This window comes from Poecilia formosa, unplaced genomic scaffold, assembly GCF_000485575.1.
Source record: "Poecilia formosa unplaced genomic scaffold, Poecilia_formosa-5.1.2 Scaffold116, whole genome shotgun sequence".
Classification (NCBI taxonomy): domain Eukaryota; kingdom Metazoa; phylum Chordata; class Actinopteri; order Cyprinodontiformes; family Poeciliidae; genus Poecilia; species Poecilia formosa.
Window position 1 is genome coordinate 1510839 of NW_006800055.1, and position 22121 is coordinate 1532959.

Consider the following 22121-nt stretch of genomic DNA (forward strand, 5'->3'; position numbering starts at 1 on the left):
AAAAAAAAAAAAAAAAAAAAGAACTTTCAGCTTGGGCAGTTTACAGTAAGTCTGCAGAAGATTAATCAGCTATAAAACCCATTTATTGCTAGTCCAGCTTTTCCAATCACCGGGGAAACAGAGGTTGAATAGAAGCTCTTAGCACAATGTTTAGTTATTATTGCTGTGCACGGTCACCCTGCCCTGACCATTATTACTCAGGTGAAATCAAAATTGATGTCTTTTTATCCAGATTTGCATTATTCTGAAATATTACTCACTGCAATTACCTTCAAACTTTATGTTTTAATTGCTGACTGTAAAGTGAGGGCAGGAGTGTGTCCAGAATGCAGACACCTAAAAGTATCATAAAAATGTCCTTCAATAAGAGATATCACAGTGCAGTGCTTTATCGACTAAAGATGCAAATAAGTCCTAGCACTAAAGCAGAGCGCGCATAGGACTAAGGAATTTTATCAAGTGCCAAAAATATAACATAGCACCTTTAGTAATAAATTAGCCATGTAATGTTGCCTGAGATGTACCAGCTCCTCTGGATGTACAAGTATATCTCCAATTATGTTTTTTCTAAATCAGAATAGAATAGAACAAAACGGAAACTGCCTTTGCTGTGTGTTTGTGTATTTTCTTATTAAAATGCAAATGTGTCACTTAAGCACGTTAACACAACCTACACAATATACCTAATTTGCTGTTATGGCATTTAAAATTTCAACACGTTTGTTTGCTTGTATAAAGATGTTGATGTTGTAGCAGCTGGTCAGCAATGCAAGCACATTCTGCATGTTAGTTTCATAGGTCTCTGTAAAATTAAAAATAAAGATGGTAAATTGTATGGCAATTAGTTTACAAAGTCACTAGATACTGCCTGTCAGGAGAATCTGGTGATTACGCCCAGTTTTGGGCTTCTAGACAAACATTGGATTTTAAGGTCTAAATCCAGATTTCATATTCTTTCTCAAAATAGAAAGGGTTTGAACATTGTTTTTGGAGCTGGATGAAAAATGGGGTCTCGTCTTGTAAAACATAAAGGGTGCATCCAGTATGTTTTTTAGCATACTTGGCTGCATGCCGATCTGTTGTTCAAGAAGTGATTCTTGTCATTTATAGAGGTGCGTGCCACATGAACAAGCAACAAAAAAGCTACTGCTGAATTTATGTGACGGAAACAAGCCGTAAACATGAATGCGGTCTTGTTGGCAAGCTTCACATGCTGTACACTCATGACAGGGAAATCTAAGTAAGAGGTGTGTGTTGTGTTTCAATGTTTTTCATCTGTTCAGATGTAAATTCTTTCAGCTCACACTACAAACTTCTCTCTTTGTCCTACTTTCCCAACCCTGATAAACTAAACTTTGGCTTCTGAAAAATACAAGTTTCCAAAAGACTTGTTTATGAAAGGCTCATGCAAAACATGGACGGGATGACTTCTAAATGAATATGATTTCCTTTATCTATTCTTGTAATTACTGTTTGTATTGGTACAGCAAAAGGTCATGTAAATCCCTATTGCATTCATGTGTTTACTAAAATTCAGTATTACTTTTTTTTCTGTAAGTATGAACTTCAAATCCCATTTCAGACACCTAACTACTTTTGAAATATGTTCATGAGTGCTGTACCACAGGTACAGGTACAATATAATGTTGATAATAGAGAGAGTAATGCAAATAGTGCTAAACCACACTTATCGCCCTCCTCGTTAAATATGTTTTCTAAAAATATCAGGAACTGGTTTCTTTCTGTTTTAAAATATATTTTCTAAACTGAATTGTGGTGTTTCTGCCCGTCTATAATTTTTAACACAATCTCCTCCTTTACATCTTAGTCCATGTCTTGCTGTGCTGGATGCTGTGTTTCAGAACATAAACACTGTGATGATGTTGACCCTGATTATTGTTGTTGCAGATGAATTTAAAGCCTTCTACACCAGGCTTCCCCAGAGCTACTTCCTGAATGTATCATCTATTCAACACTTGTGGTCCTTGGACAGCCTGTTTCAGTGGCGGTATGAGCAGCTTGAAAACAGCATGCGGGTCCTCTCCAGACGAGCCCAAAGAGTTATTTTCAAGCTCTTCAGTCTCAGTAAAAGATGTCACAGACAACCTCAAATTCGGATACCAAGAGAGCGGTGAGGAGACATTTATATACTTTCTTTATTCGTTAAATGTTTTCTTAAGTCAGGGCGTTTTAAAGAGCAACTACATAAAGTAACTGTGAACATTTAGCCAACTTCACCAAGTCTTTTCAAGCAATAAAATGGATTGTTCTTTCCCCCCACCATTTAAACATATGGTGAGCAAGGAAACAGAACCTGGGCCAAACAAAATAAAAAAAGAAGGAAATACAACCAGAATTATTAAAATTTTAGATTTTCATGGGCTGGATCTGAAGATGCTCCACTGCCACAGCGGTGTCTGTTGAGCCCTGGGAGGTTTTTGACTGGAGGGTAAATGAACTGCAGTCACAGCAAAAAGCAGTTCATACTTTTGTCACTGTAAATGACAAGGCAACACCAGCATCATTTTGCATCGCAAAACCCACAGCTTAAGCAGGTAAATCCCACAACATCAGTGAAATACGTGAATGGGATAATAAGTATAACAACAGCAAAAAGTTTAAAGAATGAAAACCCCTGCTTTAAGTTACTCTACCTCATACATCCCAAATTTCGGATTATGATTTCTTATGCTTTGGTCACGTTACTCTTATTCACTTTAAACAATATACAGTGATGTCTTTTTCTCACATCTTTTTATAAGGTAAGCACCAACCTCCCTGAGAAGTTGGATGGTTTAGGCATTTTTTCATCATTAGTATGAAGTTACATTTTTTTAAATCTTTCATAATTATTTTTTTGTCACTGGCCTCACAGCTTAGTATAGACGTTTTATTTTTAGAAATAACACCCAAGTCTATATCAGGGGCTTCATTTTTTTTCCACATAAACAGCAATGGTTTATGTGTTTATCTTCACATTCACTAAAAATAATCAAATGAGCAATTAAAAGTCTTCAGAAAAATAAAGAAAACACCAGTATTAAAATTGAATTGTTATTTGTGTAGGCCACTCCAACCACCTTCATAGCGATGTGGTGTGTTACAGCAATGCTTGGCTCCTTCAGTGTTCACTGCCGAGGAAAGACAGTCATTATTTCTATACCAGAAAACAGTCACTTGTCAGTAAAACCTAGACATGCCAATGCGAGGGTGCTGAAGGGGTGTTTGCAAAAGGTGATGCTTCTAGCCATCACTGTCAGTCATGCTGCATCAGTTCAGCTCAGCTACCACAGTAATGGCAGCAGCGATGGTGGCAACAGCACATAGATCAACTGCCAGATTAATCTATAGTGGGTTCTTGACATACAGTTTCGGTCTCTTTTCTCTCTCAGCATTCCTGCTTCTGAACTGCTCCGGTTCCTCCACCACAATATCAATCTCGCATTAATCGCTTATCTATGCAGCTGATATTGCCTTCCACAGCAGGAAGTTTTGTCGCCAGCTTCCAAACCTTGCTTATCTCAGTTTTTACAACCACATCATCTTTATTTCGTCTCTTAGGTTTTCTTTCTCTACACGGTGATATTAATTCACTGTGGAAAGTCATTTTTAGCTGAATATTTGCACCTTTGAGAGAGAAGAGGAAGGCCTCTTGTTGACATCCTGTTTTCTACACCTGAGATTAACAAGTGACTTGTGATTGATTTTTGCCTCTCTTGGATTGCTCTTTCACTGTGATGGCGGTTACAAACAAATAAGAGTCTAAACAAGTCTTATGCTAGAGGCACACCACATTTTTGCTCAAAGTTTGACTATTTGCATTAATGATTTATGTCATCGTTGAAATGATGGACTCAGATCTTATTTTTTTCTACAAGCTTCTCAGAAAGCGCTTTCCTCATATGCGTCTTCCAGCTTTTTGAAAGCTTTCATGAAGGGATCCTGTAATCATCCAGTTACTTGTTGAATGATATTAGGAATTCACTCTAAAATTACTTTATAGATTTTTAATAATCCTTTCAAGGCTAAATTTCCTATAAATGTTGTCTTTACATCTGCGGTCATGTCTCAGGGAATTTAATCTCGCATGAAGGGCAAACTGGATTTATAGTTGTAACATCTTTTACTCCGATTCTATGTAAAATTACTTTATGATTGATTTTGCTTGCTTATCTTGCATGGGTTGAAAAGCTGGTTTACTTTGCATGCAGTGTCTTGCAAAATATTACAGCCACACATTTTAGTGATTTTATTGGAATTTGTTTTGATAGACCCATAATGAGTGAGTTGTGAAGTCAAAAAGAAGCATTTTTACAAACAAAAATCTGAAAAGCATGCCATTTATATTTATTAATAATCATCCCGTTGCAGTTCTGGATGTCAGGTTTAGGGTCACAAACCTTGTGGAATACCAAACTGTATTCACGTCTCATGTCTTTTACTGCCTTAAATAGATTTTCTTCAAATATCTCTTTGTTTTAAACTTCATTCATCTTCTCAACTCTGACCAGCTTCCCCGTTTCCACTAATGAAAAGCATCCCGACAATATGACTCTTCCACCCACTGTGGTAGCATCATATTGGTGGGCATAGTGTGTCTATGGTGGCATGCAATTTTCTACAACACATTACATTTTGTATGAAGGGAAAAAACTCAATTTTGTTTTATTTATCACATCTTGTTTCCTGTACTCGACTTGTAAACTTTAAACATGACTTCCTGGAGCTTTCCACTTTCACTGGTACTTCATAAAGGTCTGGGTAGTGAACTGCACTACAAAGAGTTGTTATGTGTATGGACTCTTACCGTATACGTGGACAGCTGCTGCTCCTCCAGAGTTGCCATGGGCCTTTTTGCTGCTTCTCTCTAAAGTTCTTTCTTTGGATCACAATTCAATTTAGGTAGGTTTCCAGGTAGTTGTATAAAATGTTGGAATCCATGAAATAGTTTCATTCAACTTCATAACTATGCATTTTTTTGTCCGTTTTATAAATTCCCTGTTAAAAATCATAAAAATTTGCAGATCTAACATGACATATGGAAGAGTATTTGTAATAGAAAATATAATATAGAACAGGTGATCTGGAAGAAACAGCACAATGTGTGTCATTTCTGCAGATATAACAGTGAAGATGTTGGTAGTAGTTAAATAGCAATTTGACTAGTAATGGGGGGACATAAGTAATGACTGATAAATATCATTTTCTATGTAGCAATCTTTCTGTAACTTTGTCTAAAGAAAGTCAATAAGCTGTTTAATTGTAATGACCACACACATTCTCATGTTCACTAGAGGAAGTATAATGACCCTTAACAGTCTAGCCTTCAGGCAAGGAAACTAACAGCGTGCAATCTACATACTGGTTTAATTCCTAAGTGGAAAATTAACTTTCTCTGTGATTTGTTATTTGGTAGCCTGTTGTCATAATTCTCAGTCGTAGTATGAATGGGCTGGTTTAAAAAAAATCTATTTTTACTTCAAATCCGTTTGATACAGTGGTGTCCTAAGTGTACAGGAAGCAGGTTCTCATCCCCATGGTAACTAAACACACTGATCAGAAAAGACTTTAATAGAATGAAAAGCAAGATAGAAAGTACTTTCAAACATCATCTTCATAATATGTTTCTTATTGCAATTTCAATGATGTTTACATCTTTTACTTTGTTTCTCATAAAGCATAAGCTCTCTTGAAATTCATTTCAAGAGAGAAATGCTGTCTATCATTTTTTCTCAGAGATCAACATTTAAAAGCAGCAAACCGAGACACAAAAGTAGACATAAATGATAGTCAGATGAAAAGAAAAAATGTATAAGCAGGCAAGAAACTCCTGAGCTCAGACAGAAACCCTACCTGAAATCATATTCATCATCTAACAAAGGAGTGGCAAGAGAAACCGAAAACAAGAACAAAAGCAAAATGGGCATAAATGCAACCGTAGACTCCAGCAAGAGAAAACTGACAAGCTGACAACTGAAAAAGAGGAAGATGTGATTATAATTGCATGGAGAACTAACTGGAAAACAAGATGCAAGTGAGGCAGGAGACAGAGAAAATGCAGTTATTTAAGATTAAACGCGTCTCACCAGGAGAGCGGAGTCTAACAGGCAGCAGCAGCGGGCAGAAACAGAGAGCTGCAGTAAAGATCTGAAGTCTCCAGCAGTCTTCATTTTGTATAAGAAGTCATAATACTCTCAAACCTATAAATGAGCTTCTGCACAGATATATGATTTATACTTTTAAGGTGATAGTCGGATATTTTGAAGTGATGTTCTGAGATGTTTTGACCAATAATAGCTTCCTCACATTGATAAGATACAAAGCTGTGTAAGCCATCCACTCACAAAGGAACTTTGTTATATTTTATTGCTGTTTTCTCAGCCAAACAATTTTTATATTGGGCTAAAGTTACTTTGGTTGACAGTGTTGGCTCTTGTCAGTCTGACTCAGTAGATGTGACTTCTCAGTCCACTCTTTCGAAGAGTAGAAGAAACTTTTGGATTTTGCGACAGGCTGTCAATTGTGCAAAAGCAGCAAAGATAGTATGTGTCCACAGTTAGTTGTGACGACCTTGTCAGGTGGGAATTTGCTGAGGTGTTGCAGGAGCAGATCCACTGATTACGTCGGCCAATGGATCTGCAGGATCAGGTGGATAATTACAAGCTTAGTTTAAGAAACTAGATGATACATGTTCATTGCTGTCGCATTACATCCCACAGATATATGCCTTTTCAGATGGCTTTAAATTGCAAAAAAAAACAAAACAAAACAAAAAAAAAAAACTACAGGAACTAATATCTTAAAATAAAGTTGGGTATGTTTTCTTCTTCACACACTAATCAGTGTACTGCAGGGTAAAGGAGCTATTAAACAAAATAACTTAAAAGATTAGCACTTAAAAAAACTTTTAATTATGTTCTTTTCAAATTCCTATTTTAAAACGTTTGCTTCCTTAAAAAATATATTTTTATAGTTCTTACGGAGACGATTCTTATCTTTTTGGATGTTCACTGAATTTTTAAAAATTAAATTCAGTAATAGCCCTTAGAGGCAACAGTTTCTTAAAAGTGTTTTTTCAGGCTTACAAGATCACAACAGGAAACTATCAGAACCATCGCTGTCTTGTCTTTACTGTGTTAAAGCTGCTGGCTTACCCACAGGTCCTCTGTGAAGAAGAGAAAATGTGCTTTTAATTCATTTCCCAGAAGTTGTACTTTATTTTACTATTAAAATCTACAGATTTCTGAACTTGGGTTAACGTCTCAATGAAATTCAATAAATTCTCCAAAAGTAACAAACACTTTAAATTTAACTTAAAGTTTTCCTCAATATAAACTCATGAACAATGCTTTATTTTTTTCAAACAAAAATGCAACTTTTACATGCCGACGACCATTTCTCTTCTATAAGCAAAGATGATAAGAGGCATAAAGGGATCATGGTGGAAAAATTGCAGCAGCATGGAATGAAACTCCAATTCACATTGGGGAATTGTGTGCATGTCTGAAACTAAGTCACCCTCCGGCTACAGTGCACTTCTAATATTTATGACATAAATTGATCAAAGATAACATTCTCTGCTCTTCTGTTTGTCTGTCATTTTCTTTAATAATCATCAAGCATGACAGGAGTTCAAATTCATAAACATTCATGAGAGTCTCAGACAGAGAGGAGAATCTGGTAAACAACACATCATGACAAGACAGTGTTAAACGTTGGACACATTTCCTAGATACACCTCTTTTGATCTGCAAATGATCTTAACCAGGATTAGTTAAATTCTCTCTGGGTTGTATATTTAAAACTTATAACGAGCCAGCTGTCTGGCGGCTCATTATAAGACAGGTGTCTTATAAAGCTTTTCCCCAGTTAATCAGCTCATGTTGAAAGTGTATTTTGATCTCTTTATATCACTTATTGTTATTCCTGCAGGCCTCACTCCTACTGGCTAGGCCATATCCAGTCCCTCCTGTACTGCTCAGAGAACAACCAACTTGGAACGTTCTCCGAGGAGCTTCACAGCTGCAGCTGCCGATTTGAACACAGCCCCTGTCAGTCGCCCCCACCCTGCTCTGTTGGCGAAGGCTCAGCCTGTGCAGTGTGTGCACCAGACAACCACACCCGATGTGGAAGCTGTAACCCAGGATTTGCCTTGATGCAGGGGGCTTGCAGACCCATGGTGGCAGACTCTACAGAGAACTACCTGGGCTTTGAGACGGACCTCCAAGATTTGGAGTTAGGCTACCTACTGCAGAGAGCAGACCGCAGGCTTGAGGTATCTCTTTGTTCACTTTTGTTTAATGATGTCAGGTTCACTGCTAGTTGAGCTGTACGAAAGCTGTGCCTAGAAAAAAAAAAAGACACAGACTCCTGGGATTGCATTGTGTAGTGGCCAGCTTCTGGCAAAGGGAAGCTTTATAGTTTCTCCACATTTCTATTTAACAATTTGGCACACTGTGTTTTAATGGAACCTATTTGTTGTTTTTGTGAAACTTAGCTATGTGTATTTAATTAATTTATTTGACATTGCCAGATATTGAACACATACATATTGTTACACTGTAAAGTATGACTGTCTGTGTAAATATTCTATGTGGATGCCACAGCACATTAAAAACAGTACATATGACAGGTTGCATTTTTAGATTAATGAACCCGATTTCTCTAAACAAAATAAAACGTTTTCAAATACATGAAACTTCACATAAAGAAGAACACGACATTCTGAAATGTTTCTTAATTTATAAAATGAAAACTTACTGATAAAGCAAATTACACTTTATGAAATGAGTTTTCATAAGAAAGTATCTGGATTCAACTCCCTGAAAAGACATGCTTAAATCAAGACAGTGAAAAGCAACCCGGTGATAGTTGAATTTGATTTACAAATCTTCTGCAACTGTTCTAGTGCCAATAGACTAACATGTTTTGGCAGTTTTGTGGATTGTAGCATTGAACTGTATTGGCAAGACAGACTGTTGCAGAGATCTTAGAGCAGCAATTGCATGGTGTTCAATTATTCATTAAGACATTTTACAAGCAGATGAAAATCAAGACAGCAACCGATATTGCCAGAAGTGGACGTGTCCTGCTAGTTTACTCCAAAGTCTGACCATACAACAAAACAAAAGGCTATTAGCTATTTCCCCACTCTTGTAGCCAGTTAGATTTTTTTATGCTGTAAAAGCAGGATATTTTACTTATGCCAATTCTGGAACTGGGGTAAAGCACAACCTTCATATGGAGGCCTCCTCGACTCAGACGTCACAGGTTCAAATCTCAGCCTGCCAAACTTTGCTGCATGTCTTCTCTTTTTTTTTAAAAATACTTATGTACTGGAAGCTTAAGGTTTGGACACCACTTCTTCAAATCATTCACGTTCACAACAGTCTTTAGAGAAAGGAGGTGCAAATCCTAACTTCAAAGATACATTTTACAAACCAGTTTTACAACAACAAATAAAATACAAAATTGACTGAACATATAAAGCTCTTTTTAAGTCATATTGACCGGGAACAGGGGTTAAATGCCTTGTCTAGAGGCACATCACAGGAAGAACCTGAGCTCAACTTGAGGATTGTAAGACAATTACTCCCTTTGAGCTACAATCGACCAAATGACCAGCACAGCCCGATGGATCGCTAACAGGTTTTTAAGAGGGTATGCTCTCTCAGTGCTTCTTTCATTGAATATCTGGTAATGGTAGAAAATTTATCTGATAAAGAACAAATCTGTATAAGCTTCACAGTATTATTGTTGTACAATGAACATACGGCTAAAACTGAGTTTTATCACCAACATTTATTTTCTTCTCTCCCCTGATACTACACCAAAAGCATTAAAAAAACAAAGTTTATGTTAAGAAAACCTCTTTTTTTAACTATTAAACCTTTGTATATACTTTGTAGTGACTGTAAAGGAATCGCTGGTTACAGTTCTATGCTTGAAATCAAGTATTTTTACTTTTGCAAGAAGGAAGCCTCGCTCCCACACTGCGACACCTGACACTGCTGTAGTGAAAAGAGTTATTCTCTCACTGTTTGGCTTTGTTGTTCAGTCTCCGCAGTAAAATTGCTTCTGGATAAAATGGAATAAAATAATCCAGAGTGAAATGAAAGAATAACTTCGGGTTAATATAGGTCTATATCTCACAGTTGAGACACGAATAACAATTACTCTGGCCTTAGAATCACTTTTGCAATTTAAAGATGAAAGCGAAATTTGGCAAAAAATATGTAATGTGACAAATATTACTTAAACCTAAAAAAAAAAGCAAAAAACAAACATGTTCAATGGAATTAATTCTAGCAGAAAGCATAAAGGGGTTATGGTACTTTTGCTTCTTTAGAACCTCAAGATATTTTGTTGTAAATTAATTATTTACGTCTGTTTTTGTGAAATTTTAAAAATATCAAAATCAAAGCTTTAGTTGTCAATTTTAGAAATAAACTGAGCTGAAAGTGACTTGACTAACAGGAAAAGATCTAAATAAACACTCCAAATCTATAACAGAAAGGATGAAAGAAAAACAACTAAATGCTTTAATTACTAAGAAAATCTCTGGATGAAATTAAAACTTATGATTCAAAAGGGAAGTTGTTAAAAATAAATGCTTTCATATAAAAAAAAAGTCTTTTGTTACCATTTATAAAAACAAATTCTAAGAGACTTGTTGGATGTAGTGAAGAAAAAAAATTATAAACAATGCTTTGAGTTGGTTAATTTGTTGTCCCCGACAAACTAAATCTGCTTCTTATCTTAAGAAAATTTAAGGCCTTGAACTTGTATGATAAAGAGGTGTGAAGTGTGTCTGCTGCTCTTTTTTCCCAGCCTGGCTTTCCTCTTCCTTTTCAGAAACCAAATCTAATAACAGCAGCAATGATGGCACGGCTTGCTGTTCATTTAATATTGTGCATATCCTATATCTACATATACATCTAGCATCGTATTGAATCTTACTGTGCTACATAGACTCGAATGAGGATTTTGAAAATGCACAGTGTGAACTATACAACTCTGTACAATACAATGTTGTCTTTTTTCAGTGATGTTGCATTGCAAGGATAATATCATAAATATAAAGCTTTCTAAAAACTGCATGCATTCAATATACATCATGTGTTTTAACTGAACTAATTAGATTTTGTCGTGTGTTTTCGGTCACACAGGTTCATGCTATTTTCATCAGCAACGACATGAGACTTAACAGCTGGTTTGACCCATCGTGGAGGAAGAGGATGCTGTTGACCCTAAAGAGCAACAAGTATAAAACCAACATGGTTCATATGCTGCTTGGAATATCCCTTCAAGTTTGCCTTACAAAGAACAGTACCCTGGAGCCTGCTCTCACTCTTTACATCAACCCTTTTGGTGGGAGCCACTCAGAGAGCTGGTACATCCCCGTCAATGAAAATGGTTTTCCGGATTGGAAGGCCACCAAGTTGGACCTACCCTTCGAGTGTTACAACTGGACTTTGACATTGGGTAACAAGTGGAAGACGTTCTTTGAAACTATCCACATCTACCTTCGTAGCCGGATAAAGACTCAGGACGGAGCAAATGACAGTGTTTATTACGAGCCTGCTGAAATTACTGATCCTGCTCAGAGCCTGGGTTACATGAAGATAAACAGTATCCAAGTGTTTGGCTACAGTATGCACTTTGACCCAGAAGCAATTCGTGACTTGATCCTCCAGCTGGACTACCCTTACACACAGGGTTCCCAGGACACGGCCATCCTTCAACTCTTGGAAATACGAGATCGTGTGAATCGCCTCTCCCCTGCAGGCCAACAAAAGATGGACCTGTTCGCCTGTCTCCTCCGCCACAGGCTCAAACTTACTCCCAGTGAGGTGGTTCGCATTTTTGCCTCCTTGCAGGCCTTCAGTGCACGTTTACCTAATTCAGTGGATTATGAGACCACCAAGCTGTGCAGTTAACAGCTGGTTGAAAACTCAATTGTAAATTGTGTACAAGGAAAACTTTTTAAGTCCTTGATACAGATGCATACACATGTGCTTTGTCTCTATTAATTATCAAACTCTATGGTTAATCATGAGGCAACCAGCCATGGACAGCTGAAGAATGTACTGGACGATGCCCATTTCAGTGCCATGTGGAAAAAAAATGGGCTGGATCTTTGAGGAAATGCACAACTGTTTCTCAAAATAATATTTCTGCTGTAGAAACTCAGAAACCACTACATACAGTTGAACCATCCTGTTTCAATATGATTCTGCTCATTTATACTGTAAGTACCAATGCTAAATGAATAGACATTTTATGGTTAAAATGGTACTCTCTGTTTGTTTGTATTTTTTATATGTTCCTTTGCTTTAGTGACTGTGCACTTTCCATGACTTGAAGATTGCAGTGGTGTAAAACAAGATTTTGTAGATAAATTGATATTAAAGACATCATGTTATAACAGAGTGGATCCACTGAAAAGTTGTATTTTAAACTCACTAGAGTGAAGAGAATTTATTTGAAAGCCACAAAACAAATATAATTTCCTTTTGTTTGATTAACTTTGGCTTTTCTACGCGAGCGGTTTGAATAAATGCCTCTACAGCAGATAAAAAACACACTGAACAAGAAGATACATTTACTAACCTTTATCAGGTACACATTGCTAGCACTATTTTCCCATATGGCAAGTTGTTGAAAACATTCCTCAGATTTGGGTTCATATCAGCATAGTGGTGCAGCACAGTTACTGTGTCATCTGCACATCCAGGATGCAAATCTTCTGTTCCATTACATCCCAGAGGTGCTCTGTTGGACTGGGATTTTTTAGAGGTCTGAAGAATAATAAATACACAGAAAAAAAACAAAAAGAAAAAAAAACAATTTCAGATTTCTTAGTTGAGCTTTTTTTTTCCATTTGGTGTGTTAGCCTACCGTTAGTAGCCAAAAGAAGACGGGTCCAGTATGACCATGACATGGTCAACACCAATACCCAGCTAAGCTGTAATATTTAAACAGTGGCTCCCCAACCGCTAGACCCCAGATCCTTATATTGATACCCGAGTCCAGAGTAATGAATGTGTAGTAATTTTTGTGTCCCATCTTCCATCTTATTCTGCCCCAATGGTACACTACAATATTTGGGAAGAAAAGCATGATCCCTGGCAAGCAAAAGGTGAACAATACTCTCCTATGAATGATGCTCACTGACACCTCTAAGGCAAAATCAGACTCTACCGTCTGAATGTTGCAGCTTACATTGAGACTCGTTGGACCAGGCAACATCCAGTTTTATACATTTCATAAGTTAGATGACCGACTGAATTATTGCCTTGGTTTCTTTTCCTTGGCTGCCAGAGTAGCACCCTGTGAGGTCTTCTGTTGTAGTTTGAAGTCTGATTCATGGTTCAATGTGCTGCACAACTGAAGATGATGCTCTAAAACTCAGTTGTCAACAGTGCTTTTTTTTTTTTTTTTTTTTTTTGTACTTTTTGGGCCTTTCTCTCTTAACACAAGACATGGTTATGTGTCAAAATCAAAGTATACATGTTCAGTTTCTAAAATACTCAGACCCATCTGACAGCAACAATCCTGGATGTTCTTTGTCCCACACTCTGATCCAAGATTACAATTCAGAGAGAGAGAGAGAGAGATCCTTTTTTATGAAATGTTCATTTTCAATGTTGTCAAATATAATTTAGCAGATTTCATCATCATAAAGGCTTGAAGATGGTTTTATGTGCTCATAAATATAAGCAGCTTTAACAGCACTGACTTGAACAAGCCCATATTTAAGGTATTTTTTGTAATTAATTTTAATTATGTTTCCCGGTGATTTAAGTTTTTCAGCACAACCATATAGGGGTTACTTATGCAGTGGTTTTTACATTGTCTATTCGGAAGGAAGGAACTGAAAAAAATTATTTTCTGTATGCTTGTTTTCCAGTTGAGCATACAGTGCAATGGGCTGTGTGTTATGAATAAGGCCTGACTGAATGTGTTTTAAGTTCAGTTTTCCATTTTTCTTTTCTGTGTTATTGAAGATGTACACAGAATTTGCAATAATGCAGTGTTTTTTTGTTGTTTTTTTTTTGTTTGTTTTTTTCTGCTTTGCACACATTGCAGCAACATGAAGCTGTTGTGAACATTTTTAACTCCCTTATGCAAACACATACGGTTGGGTAGTGGGCTCTGTCGAGCAGCCACGAGTGCACAGCACTGAGCTGTGGTTAAACAGAACTAGTATAGACACTGACAGAGGACAGTAGCTGCTGCTATTGTACTGCTGACATGCAGCTTCAGCAGTGTGCCCACTTTTAGAACAAATACAAATTAGCTCAGACAGCATGCTGCATTTCTGTTCCACTCAAAAGGAAAGCAAACCATTACCAAGCCATGCCTGCACAAAATGTCTTCATGTGGTTGTGTCACCTTGTCAAAGCACTCGGAGAAGAAGGAGCAAAGTAAAGTGCTCTATTTTTAATCAGTGTCATTATCCTGCACTCAGTGTTGTTTGTGTAATTATATTCATTCATGGCCACAAAATTTCCATAACCTGGATGTTTTCTTAAAAGCGTATTTAAATTAAGTGCAACCCCTTTTAACAATGTAAATATGAAGTGGAGTTATTTCCTACATCACCCATATTTCTCAGAACTCTGCAGGTTCTTTGTACGGTTTTTGCATAATCAGTTTTGCAATTTGTCAAGTTCCAAGCTGTTTGGTGCAAGCCTTTGGAACTTTGGCACAGTCATCTCATATGTATCTCATATGAGAGGGATGATGTTAACATAAAATCCCGTATGATTTACCTTGGAAGATTTAATACTTTTGCTGCTCAATGATTCAATGCAGTTTTTGCACAATGTGTTGATTGTTGTTTTCTAAATAGATAATGATGTGCAGGAGGATGAAATTGTGTCTCGGACAGATTAAAGTGATTATTTCTTTAAAAAAAAAACATAATTGGTCAAAAGAGCCGTGATCTTCACAGAAGATAGAAGGAGGGTCAGTTTAATCGTTCCTGGAGCTTTAAGTGAATGAAAATGGTCCTGATCTCTTTGGGTGAGATGGTGACGGTGAAATCCTGATTCCTCTTATGTTGGTCATTTTTTTTCCCAGAGGTGTCTGCAGTTTTCCACCTCCACGGTTGCAGGGTTGTGATATTCCAGGTTCCTGTAAGCGAAGCAACCTTAAATACGGTTGACTCGCCTTGGTTGTTTTATGTTGTGGCAGCGGGGGCTGCTGTTGATAGCTGCTAGTTGCAAGTTACAGTTGATAGCTGTAACTTGTAATCTAACTTAGTTACTTTTAAAATCAAGTAGTCATTAAAGTAACTAACTTACTTTTTCCAAGGAAAAATGAGTGATCAGGAATCAGGCTACTTTTTCTGCACGATCACTGCTTGTCATTAATTGTTGATCATGCTCTTGTTTGCTGTGATTTTGCTGGGGGGATTGGCAGTTTAAAACACAATAGGGTATAGTTGGAAACTGTTTACAAACATGAGGTGCATGAAGTATGACCTGCTGGACTGAAACTTATGTTTTAGTCTAGAAAGACAAAAAATAAAGTCTTTCTACTTATTAAAAAAAAAATAAGCTTGCTTAATTTCTACATAATCAAGCAAGCTATACAGCTGCATATAACAGCTGTAAAGCAGGAAGAAATTTAAAAGGAATTGAGGACAAGCCTTAATTTTATTAATTTACTTTCAAGACCATTTGAACTGCAGCATAATTCATTCCGTACAAGTAACAGTGGAGTCTTTAAAGCAAATCTCTTTTTCTGTCAATTCTAAATAGCATAGCGGAAAGACTGGAATAGTGTTCTTTTAGCTTTATCTTTACTAATCTGAAAAAAATATATATATATTTTACGAGTTTCACAAAGTAATCCCTAACTCACGTGGAGGGTAAACACTGTTTGACATTTTGTTGGAGCAAGACTTTATTAATTTTTGATGCCGAAAAGTCACAGGTTTAAAAGGGAATTTTACAGCAGCTTTTGAATGCTCAGTTTTCTCTTTGAGTTCAATCTTGTTGCCATTGTTTCCAGTTTAAAAGTAATTTAATAAAGCTGAAGAGATACAAAAACCTGGAGCGCTTTTCAGTCCCTGATCAAATGCTTTGCTTCTGCACTGCAGGTCAAAGATTCTATCAGCTTTATTAATGTCAGGTGCAACATGCCATCTCTAATCAGGGAGCTTGTATGAGCTTCAGTGACACGATGGAGCAAAGGGAAGTCAAGCACCTGTGAAGGTTAACAGTCATCACCTCAATTTGTCTACTCCTCCCATCAACTCCAACTCATGTCAAAAGCTACATTGGACGGGGGCTGTTTATGGATGAGTAGTGTCTGATGAAATGTAAGTGGTGGAATGCATTGCAAAATGTCAGCATGTCTATTCCCTGAAAGAAGCAGTGTCAATTACACAGAGGAAATGAGTCCTGCACCGTAGCATAGGAAGAGCAAGCATGGAATATTTAGGGACACACGCTCCGGTTGCATTTGTGAATCCTTTGTGATTTTGTGTCAACCTGGGGGCGACTAAGTGTCCAAAAATGTTTTTGGTTGGTTTGAAAAGAACTGCTGAGGAAAGATTTGAGACAAAAAAATCTCTGAATATTCTCCCACATCTTTATGAAAAACGCTTTAAAAACTACACAGTCTGAGCAATTAGGGAGTTGAATGATCCTTTTTTTTTTCTTTTTTTTTTTTAAAAAGAAAAGGATGTGCGGGACTTAAATATATCTATGTATTTATTCATGCCTCTAAAGAGCGTATGCCTCCTCCAGCAAAGTAAAAAATCCCTAGGTAGTTTGTCCATAATTACAATGTTTAACAGCACTCTGCTCATAGCGCAATTACCAGACTGGTCCCTAAAAACCCTTTCTGTCGAGACGGCTCACTATAATTTATTGCTGCTTATAAGCTGCGTTTTCCCCAGCAGTTGCTCTAGTCTTTCTTGTGACATTATGATTCCAGAGGAAAATATTGATTAGAAAATCTCTGACTTTTTGTTGTCAGTTTACAATGGTATGGAACTACAAATCCAGTTAATGGTATTCTCCTCAATCTACATTATGAACAAGACCTTTACCTCTCCATAATTTCTGTTTGATTGAACCTGGAAGAAACTTTCACCTAAAATCTAAAACTTATATGCACAGGTGTCGATCTTGGAAAGGTAATGTCAGTAAATGCCTAACTTTAATCTGAAAACCAGGCAGGCAAAGAGAGTAGCTTTAACACAGCTGACCAAATGCGTTTTCAAAATGACTGAACACCAATACAAGTTTTCAGTATGCAATATCTTAGTTTGTATAACCTGTTTAATTTGAACTAATAACCCAAACACAATACCTTACGATATTTGATAGTGCAGGACATGTAGTTTTTGCTCCCAGTCTGCTCTTTGGCCCATTTCCTGTCAATGTACTGTTCAAGAAAGGCCACTAAAGCTTGAAAGAATAAATGCAAAACTCTTTTTCTTCCATATTTTACTTTGCCAGTAAGTGTGAAGTATCAAGTATGGCTCACTTAAATAATAAAAGTGGTAATAATGTACATTATCAAGTGTTTCATCACAAGTAATTTGACAAATGTGTGGAATATATATAATTTGTCCATTTAATGTTACAAAACCCCAGAGATCAATATGACTTACAGCAGTGTTTGTACTTTAACATTCACTTTGAAAGTAAACTGAAACAGAATGTCTTGTTTGCAACTGTAGCATATCTGGTCTGTTTTGTACTCGGATGGATCTCAGCTCTTCCTCAGAGCGACAGCCGTACGACGGAGACCTGAAACACCATTGGACCGTTCATTAATATTTACTTGCAAAGCGAAGCATTTCATTTATGAAACAAGAAAACAGCTCTGTTAGTAAGTTTTAGCTGCTCTTTTAGAGCAAAGCAACTCTCCAGAAACAAAAGAAATGTAAAGCTCAAGTTGGAACACAAAACTATTGTGAATAATTTTACAGTATACCAAAAGTGCGGAATATCTGAATAATTCAGAAAAATGACATGCATACTGCCTTTTAATAATAAAATCACCCAAGAGAAAGCTTAGCTTTAGCTTCAAGACATTAAGGTCCTTCTCCAAAACAGGGAAAATTCTCGTTGTTGAAATTTAATTACTTTTAAAGATGAAATAATGTGTTTTCTTTGTAAAGCATGGAATTATGTAACATAAAAATTTAACTTGGAAAATAAAAAATTATATGGAAAAAACAAATCATCTGACTTCATAGGTTCCAGGTTTAGGCATATCATTGAAAGGAGAAACATTTTCCACATTTTCATGTTACTGAGTTTTCCCAAAACTTTTAATTCAGTTTACCTATCCATGTGTGTAAAGTAACAAAATTTGGAATGTGATTAAGTTAGCAGAGTAAAAGTACAAAATTCCCATAAGGTTAATGAATTGTACTGTCAGAAATTACAGGAGCTCAGAGTCACAAATAAACAGTTGTACACATAACTTTTGCTAATTTCTGGACCTTTTCCCAAAATTACATTCAGACTTCTCAGCACATATTTTGGTAACCTCTTGGCATACACCATCATCTCATTGGTACAAGCTCACTTAAAAGTATAGGGAGATGTTGAAACTTGGCAAGTAAATGAAGGCCCCCCACATAACTCAGGCATATTGTTCGTGGACGGTTGAAACTTCATACTCAAGCGTACTGAGAAAGAAATGCTGCAGTTGTGTGTAATCATCAGCTTTAATTCCTAAAATGTGACACCCTGATGGAGATACTCCAAGGCAGCAAGAGTGAGAAAACTCCAAAATAACTTTCAAAGCCACATTTTTATCAAACTCCGTGACTCGCATGGTAGATGCAAGTATTTTATCATATTCATTGATAAAATAAGGCAAGGCACATATTAACATTTTAGTTACTCTGCATTGTAATGCTTAGATAGGGCCAAGATTTAAATTTTCAGTAGCAAACCCTGCAGGGGGGGATTTTTTGTAACAAAAGATTAAGACAGAAAAGCACCTCATGTCCACTGCAAAGTATAAATATAGAGAATCTGTGACACTGTAGGCCAGTTTCCCCTCCAAACACCCAGTGGATCTTGTTAAGAGTGCAGGGCATCATGGACTCTGAAAATCCAGTCTTTGTAAATGAAAATCTCGGTGGCCCCTACCAGAAAACTGAAAATGGGTCATCACTGAGCCATTTAAAAGGACAATGATCTAAAACATTTGGGTAAGTCAACCCAGAAATGGTTCATTGAACACAAAATCAAACTTCCACCATCTCTGTTGGGAGACCTAAATCCTTAAGAGAACTTGTGTGGACAACAGATAAAAGTTCATAAGAGAAGACCGGGGTTGCTGCAGGATCAAGCGAGATTGTGCAAGGAAAATTGTTCAGATCTCTCTCTCTCCCTCTCTCTGTATGTTCTATAAGTTGCCAGTTTTACCATTTGTGATACTGCGAAAATAAATCGGCACGTTTGTGAATAATGACAAAGTCCCCTGCTCTGAGAAACATCCATTTCACAGATATGTGCTTGTCCTGATCAATACCTCCTGCAGTAGTTTTGCAGAGAGTCTAAATCTCAATGTCAGAATGGATGTGCTTTTACTTAAAGTGTAGTGCTTCGGCTTTTGTACAGACCAAACTTTTCCTCTCTGGAGACCCGACAGGGAATGAAACACAGAACAGGAGGAGAAGGCAAAAGGTAACTGTCGCCCGCCAATAAATCAATATGCTGCTTTATTACTTCAGAGAACAAAAGGCTCTGCACCAAGATCGATTACTGAGCTGAGGAGCCTCCAATATGAAAAAAATATAAATAAATAAAACTCTGCTGGCATTTGGCTGCTCCATCCCCACGACCAGATCAGCATCAATTTATTACTGATGTGATGGTTTCCGCCTGATGTGTTTTTGTATAAGCACAAATCAATCCTGAGTTTATTAGCTGCTATGATGCATTGTAAAATGACATTACTTGTGGTGCTAGATGAATGCCATTCATTAGAAGGGCGGACTGGATCGACTGATGTGCTGAGAATAACAGACAGAGTAAAAGAGGTATTAAAAGCGGAGCATTCGGGTGTTTTGGATGATCATAGTAATGACTGGATATTATAATCTTCTCTGTGAACTATAAGTTTTAATAGTACGTGTAATACAATCAATAGTATACTTTCCACATGCAAGATAAAAAACTACCCGCCAAAGTAAATGAAGCAAAATCTGCTAAATAGAACAACATTTAACTCTATATTTATGGATGTAACTTAAAAAAAAAACAAAAAAAAAACATGTTAAATGTCTGACATTTAATCAAATAGCCAGTTTTAAAAAGTTGAACAATTCCATACGTATCATAATTCAAAAGAACATCAGCTCAAAGTGTAAAAATGCAGTTTTACTGTTAACTGATAGTTTTCTTTTGATCTGTGTGACAACAAAAAAGCTGGTTAAGTGCAACAACCACTAGATTCAGAGATGTTAGTCCATGGGCCAGACCATTTTTTTGTCCATTTCAGGGTGGCAACGTCTATCAATATTTTTTGAAAAGATACATGTCTCTAGTTAATATTTTGGTATGATAGCCCTTCCAAAATGGTAGCTGAGTCATAGTTATCATCTCATGAAGTAAACAACCCCTTTGGAAAAATTCTGTATTTTGGGACTGCTGTATCTCTGGTTTAGGGTCATGGTATGGGCATTTGTCAAAGGTCTGTAATGCAATATTTGGTATCATCTTTAAGGGGACACTCTTGGCTTTCATTTAAGCCATGTTTTGAGTTTCTCTGACCAACACAGAGGTCATTAGAGGTCATTAAACCAAAATTATTACACATTTTTCCACATCTTTTGACCAAACTAGATACACTTCTTTCATCCCAGCGGTATCCAGGGACATCAGGGACACAAGAGTTAATGACTAAAATACTCAACAGACTCTAAGGAATCAGGAAATGTATGATATGCCTACACTGTCTGTCTATGGAAGGCGATTATGAGCTGTAATTTGAAGTTACAGACTTGGGCTATAACCTTAACTGGTGTATATGTTGGGGGTTTAATGGGGGTTTGTTTAGCGTGTCACTCTTGTCTAGTTTGTTATAAAAAAAGTTAATCAGTAATAGTAGAAATGTACACTTACATAGACTTTAGGATGCTGTATTGGTCTATTTATGAGATTTTGTGAGTTTTTCCATCATGGGCTACACAATAGTAGCCCAGGATGGCCACATAGAGACATAGCAGAATGAGAGAGGATACCACCCTCATTAAATGACAAATTCTGAGATAAAACTAATTTAAAAAACCCCGATTATTTTCAGATGCTTAGCCAACTATTGACAGCATAATTCAGATTGTTATATTACATTTCTGTAATGTGTAAAAGACAAGCTCTGTACTTTAAATCATAAAAAAGTAGCCCTCCGGGATTTGTTTTGCTTTCACGGGTATCTGTAATGTATGAGTCAGTTTTCAATTTGGGAAAAAAAATCAAGTTCTTAAGGCTCCTTTTAGTGCCTGAGTGAAGACAATCAGCCAGGAACAGGAGGAACCTCCAGTGCCAATCACTGCCCCTTGAGCTGTTGCCGTGGTTACCTCTCAGTGCACAGATGACAGCCATCCCCTGCAACGAGGACCTTTGGAAGCTGACAACAAGCAATGTTTCTTGATGTTTTATTGTTAAATATCTGGTATAAACAATGTATTATAGGCCTATGTTATGTATGATAGAATTGTGTATTTTACAGCCACTTTACAGGAAACACTGAACTTGCCTGCAGATATTTTTAGTGATTAAACAAACATTCCTTTAAAAAGTTAAAATTGCACCATCTTCAGCCAGTTTTGTTTTCCGTGTTCCATTATATTGCATCTTTACAAAAATAAATAAATAAATAAAAAACGTTTCCTTTGGAAAATGCAAGAATATGGTGTCCTTGTAAATTATCTCACACAGAGAGGAGAAAACAGCATGAAACAATCAGCATAGAGGATGGCAGAATGAGTCGGACACTGACTCTACTTTCATTATGGAAATATTCTTTCAAAAGTCCTCACACAACATGGTGGTAATAAGACCGCTCAGACATCCCTGCAGAACACAAATGTTCCACGCTTCAATGAAAGTGCAGCTCATAAACCACCAAAA

At 36.9% G+C, this 22121-nt stretch overlaps 1 protein-coding gene across 1 annotated transcript in view; it reads left to right on the forward strand.

The window, feature by feature from the left end:
* LOC103143871 (BMP/retinoic acid-inducible neural-specific protein 3-like) overlaps positions 1–12433 on the forward strand; it is a 57629-nt gene extending 45196 nt beyond the window's left edge. The window contains exons 7-9 of the mRNA XM_007560578.2: positions 1909–2131; positions 7933–8275; positions 11169–12433. Of these exons, the coding sequence (XP_007560640.1) occupies positions 1909–2131; positions 7933–8275; positions 11169–11939 (1337 nt within the window). The 3' untranslated portion in view covers positions 11940–12433. The remainder of the gene's footprint in view (positions 1–1908; positions 2132–7932; positions 8276–11168) is intronic.
* Positions 12434–22121: the final 9688 nt, after the last annotated feature.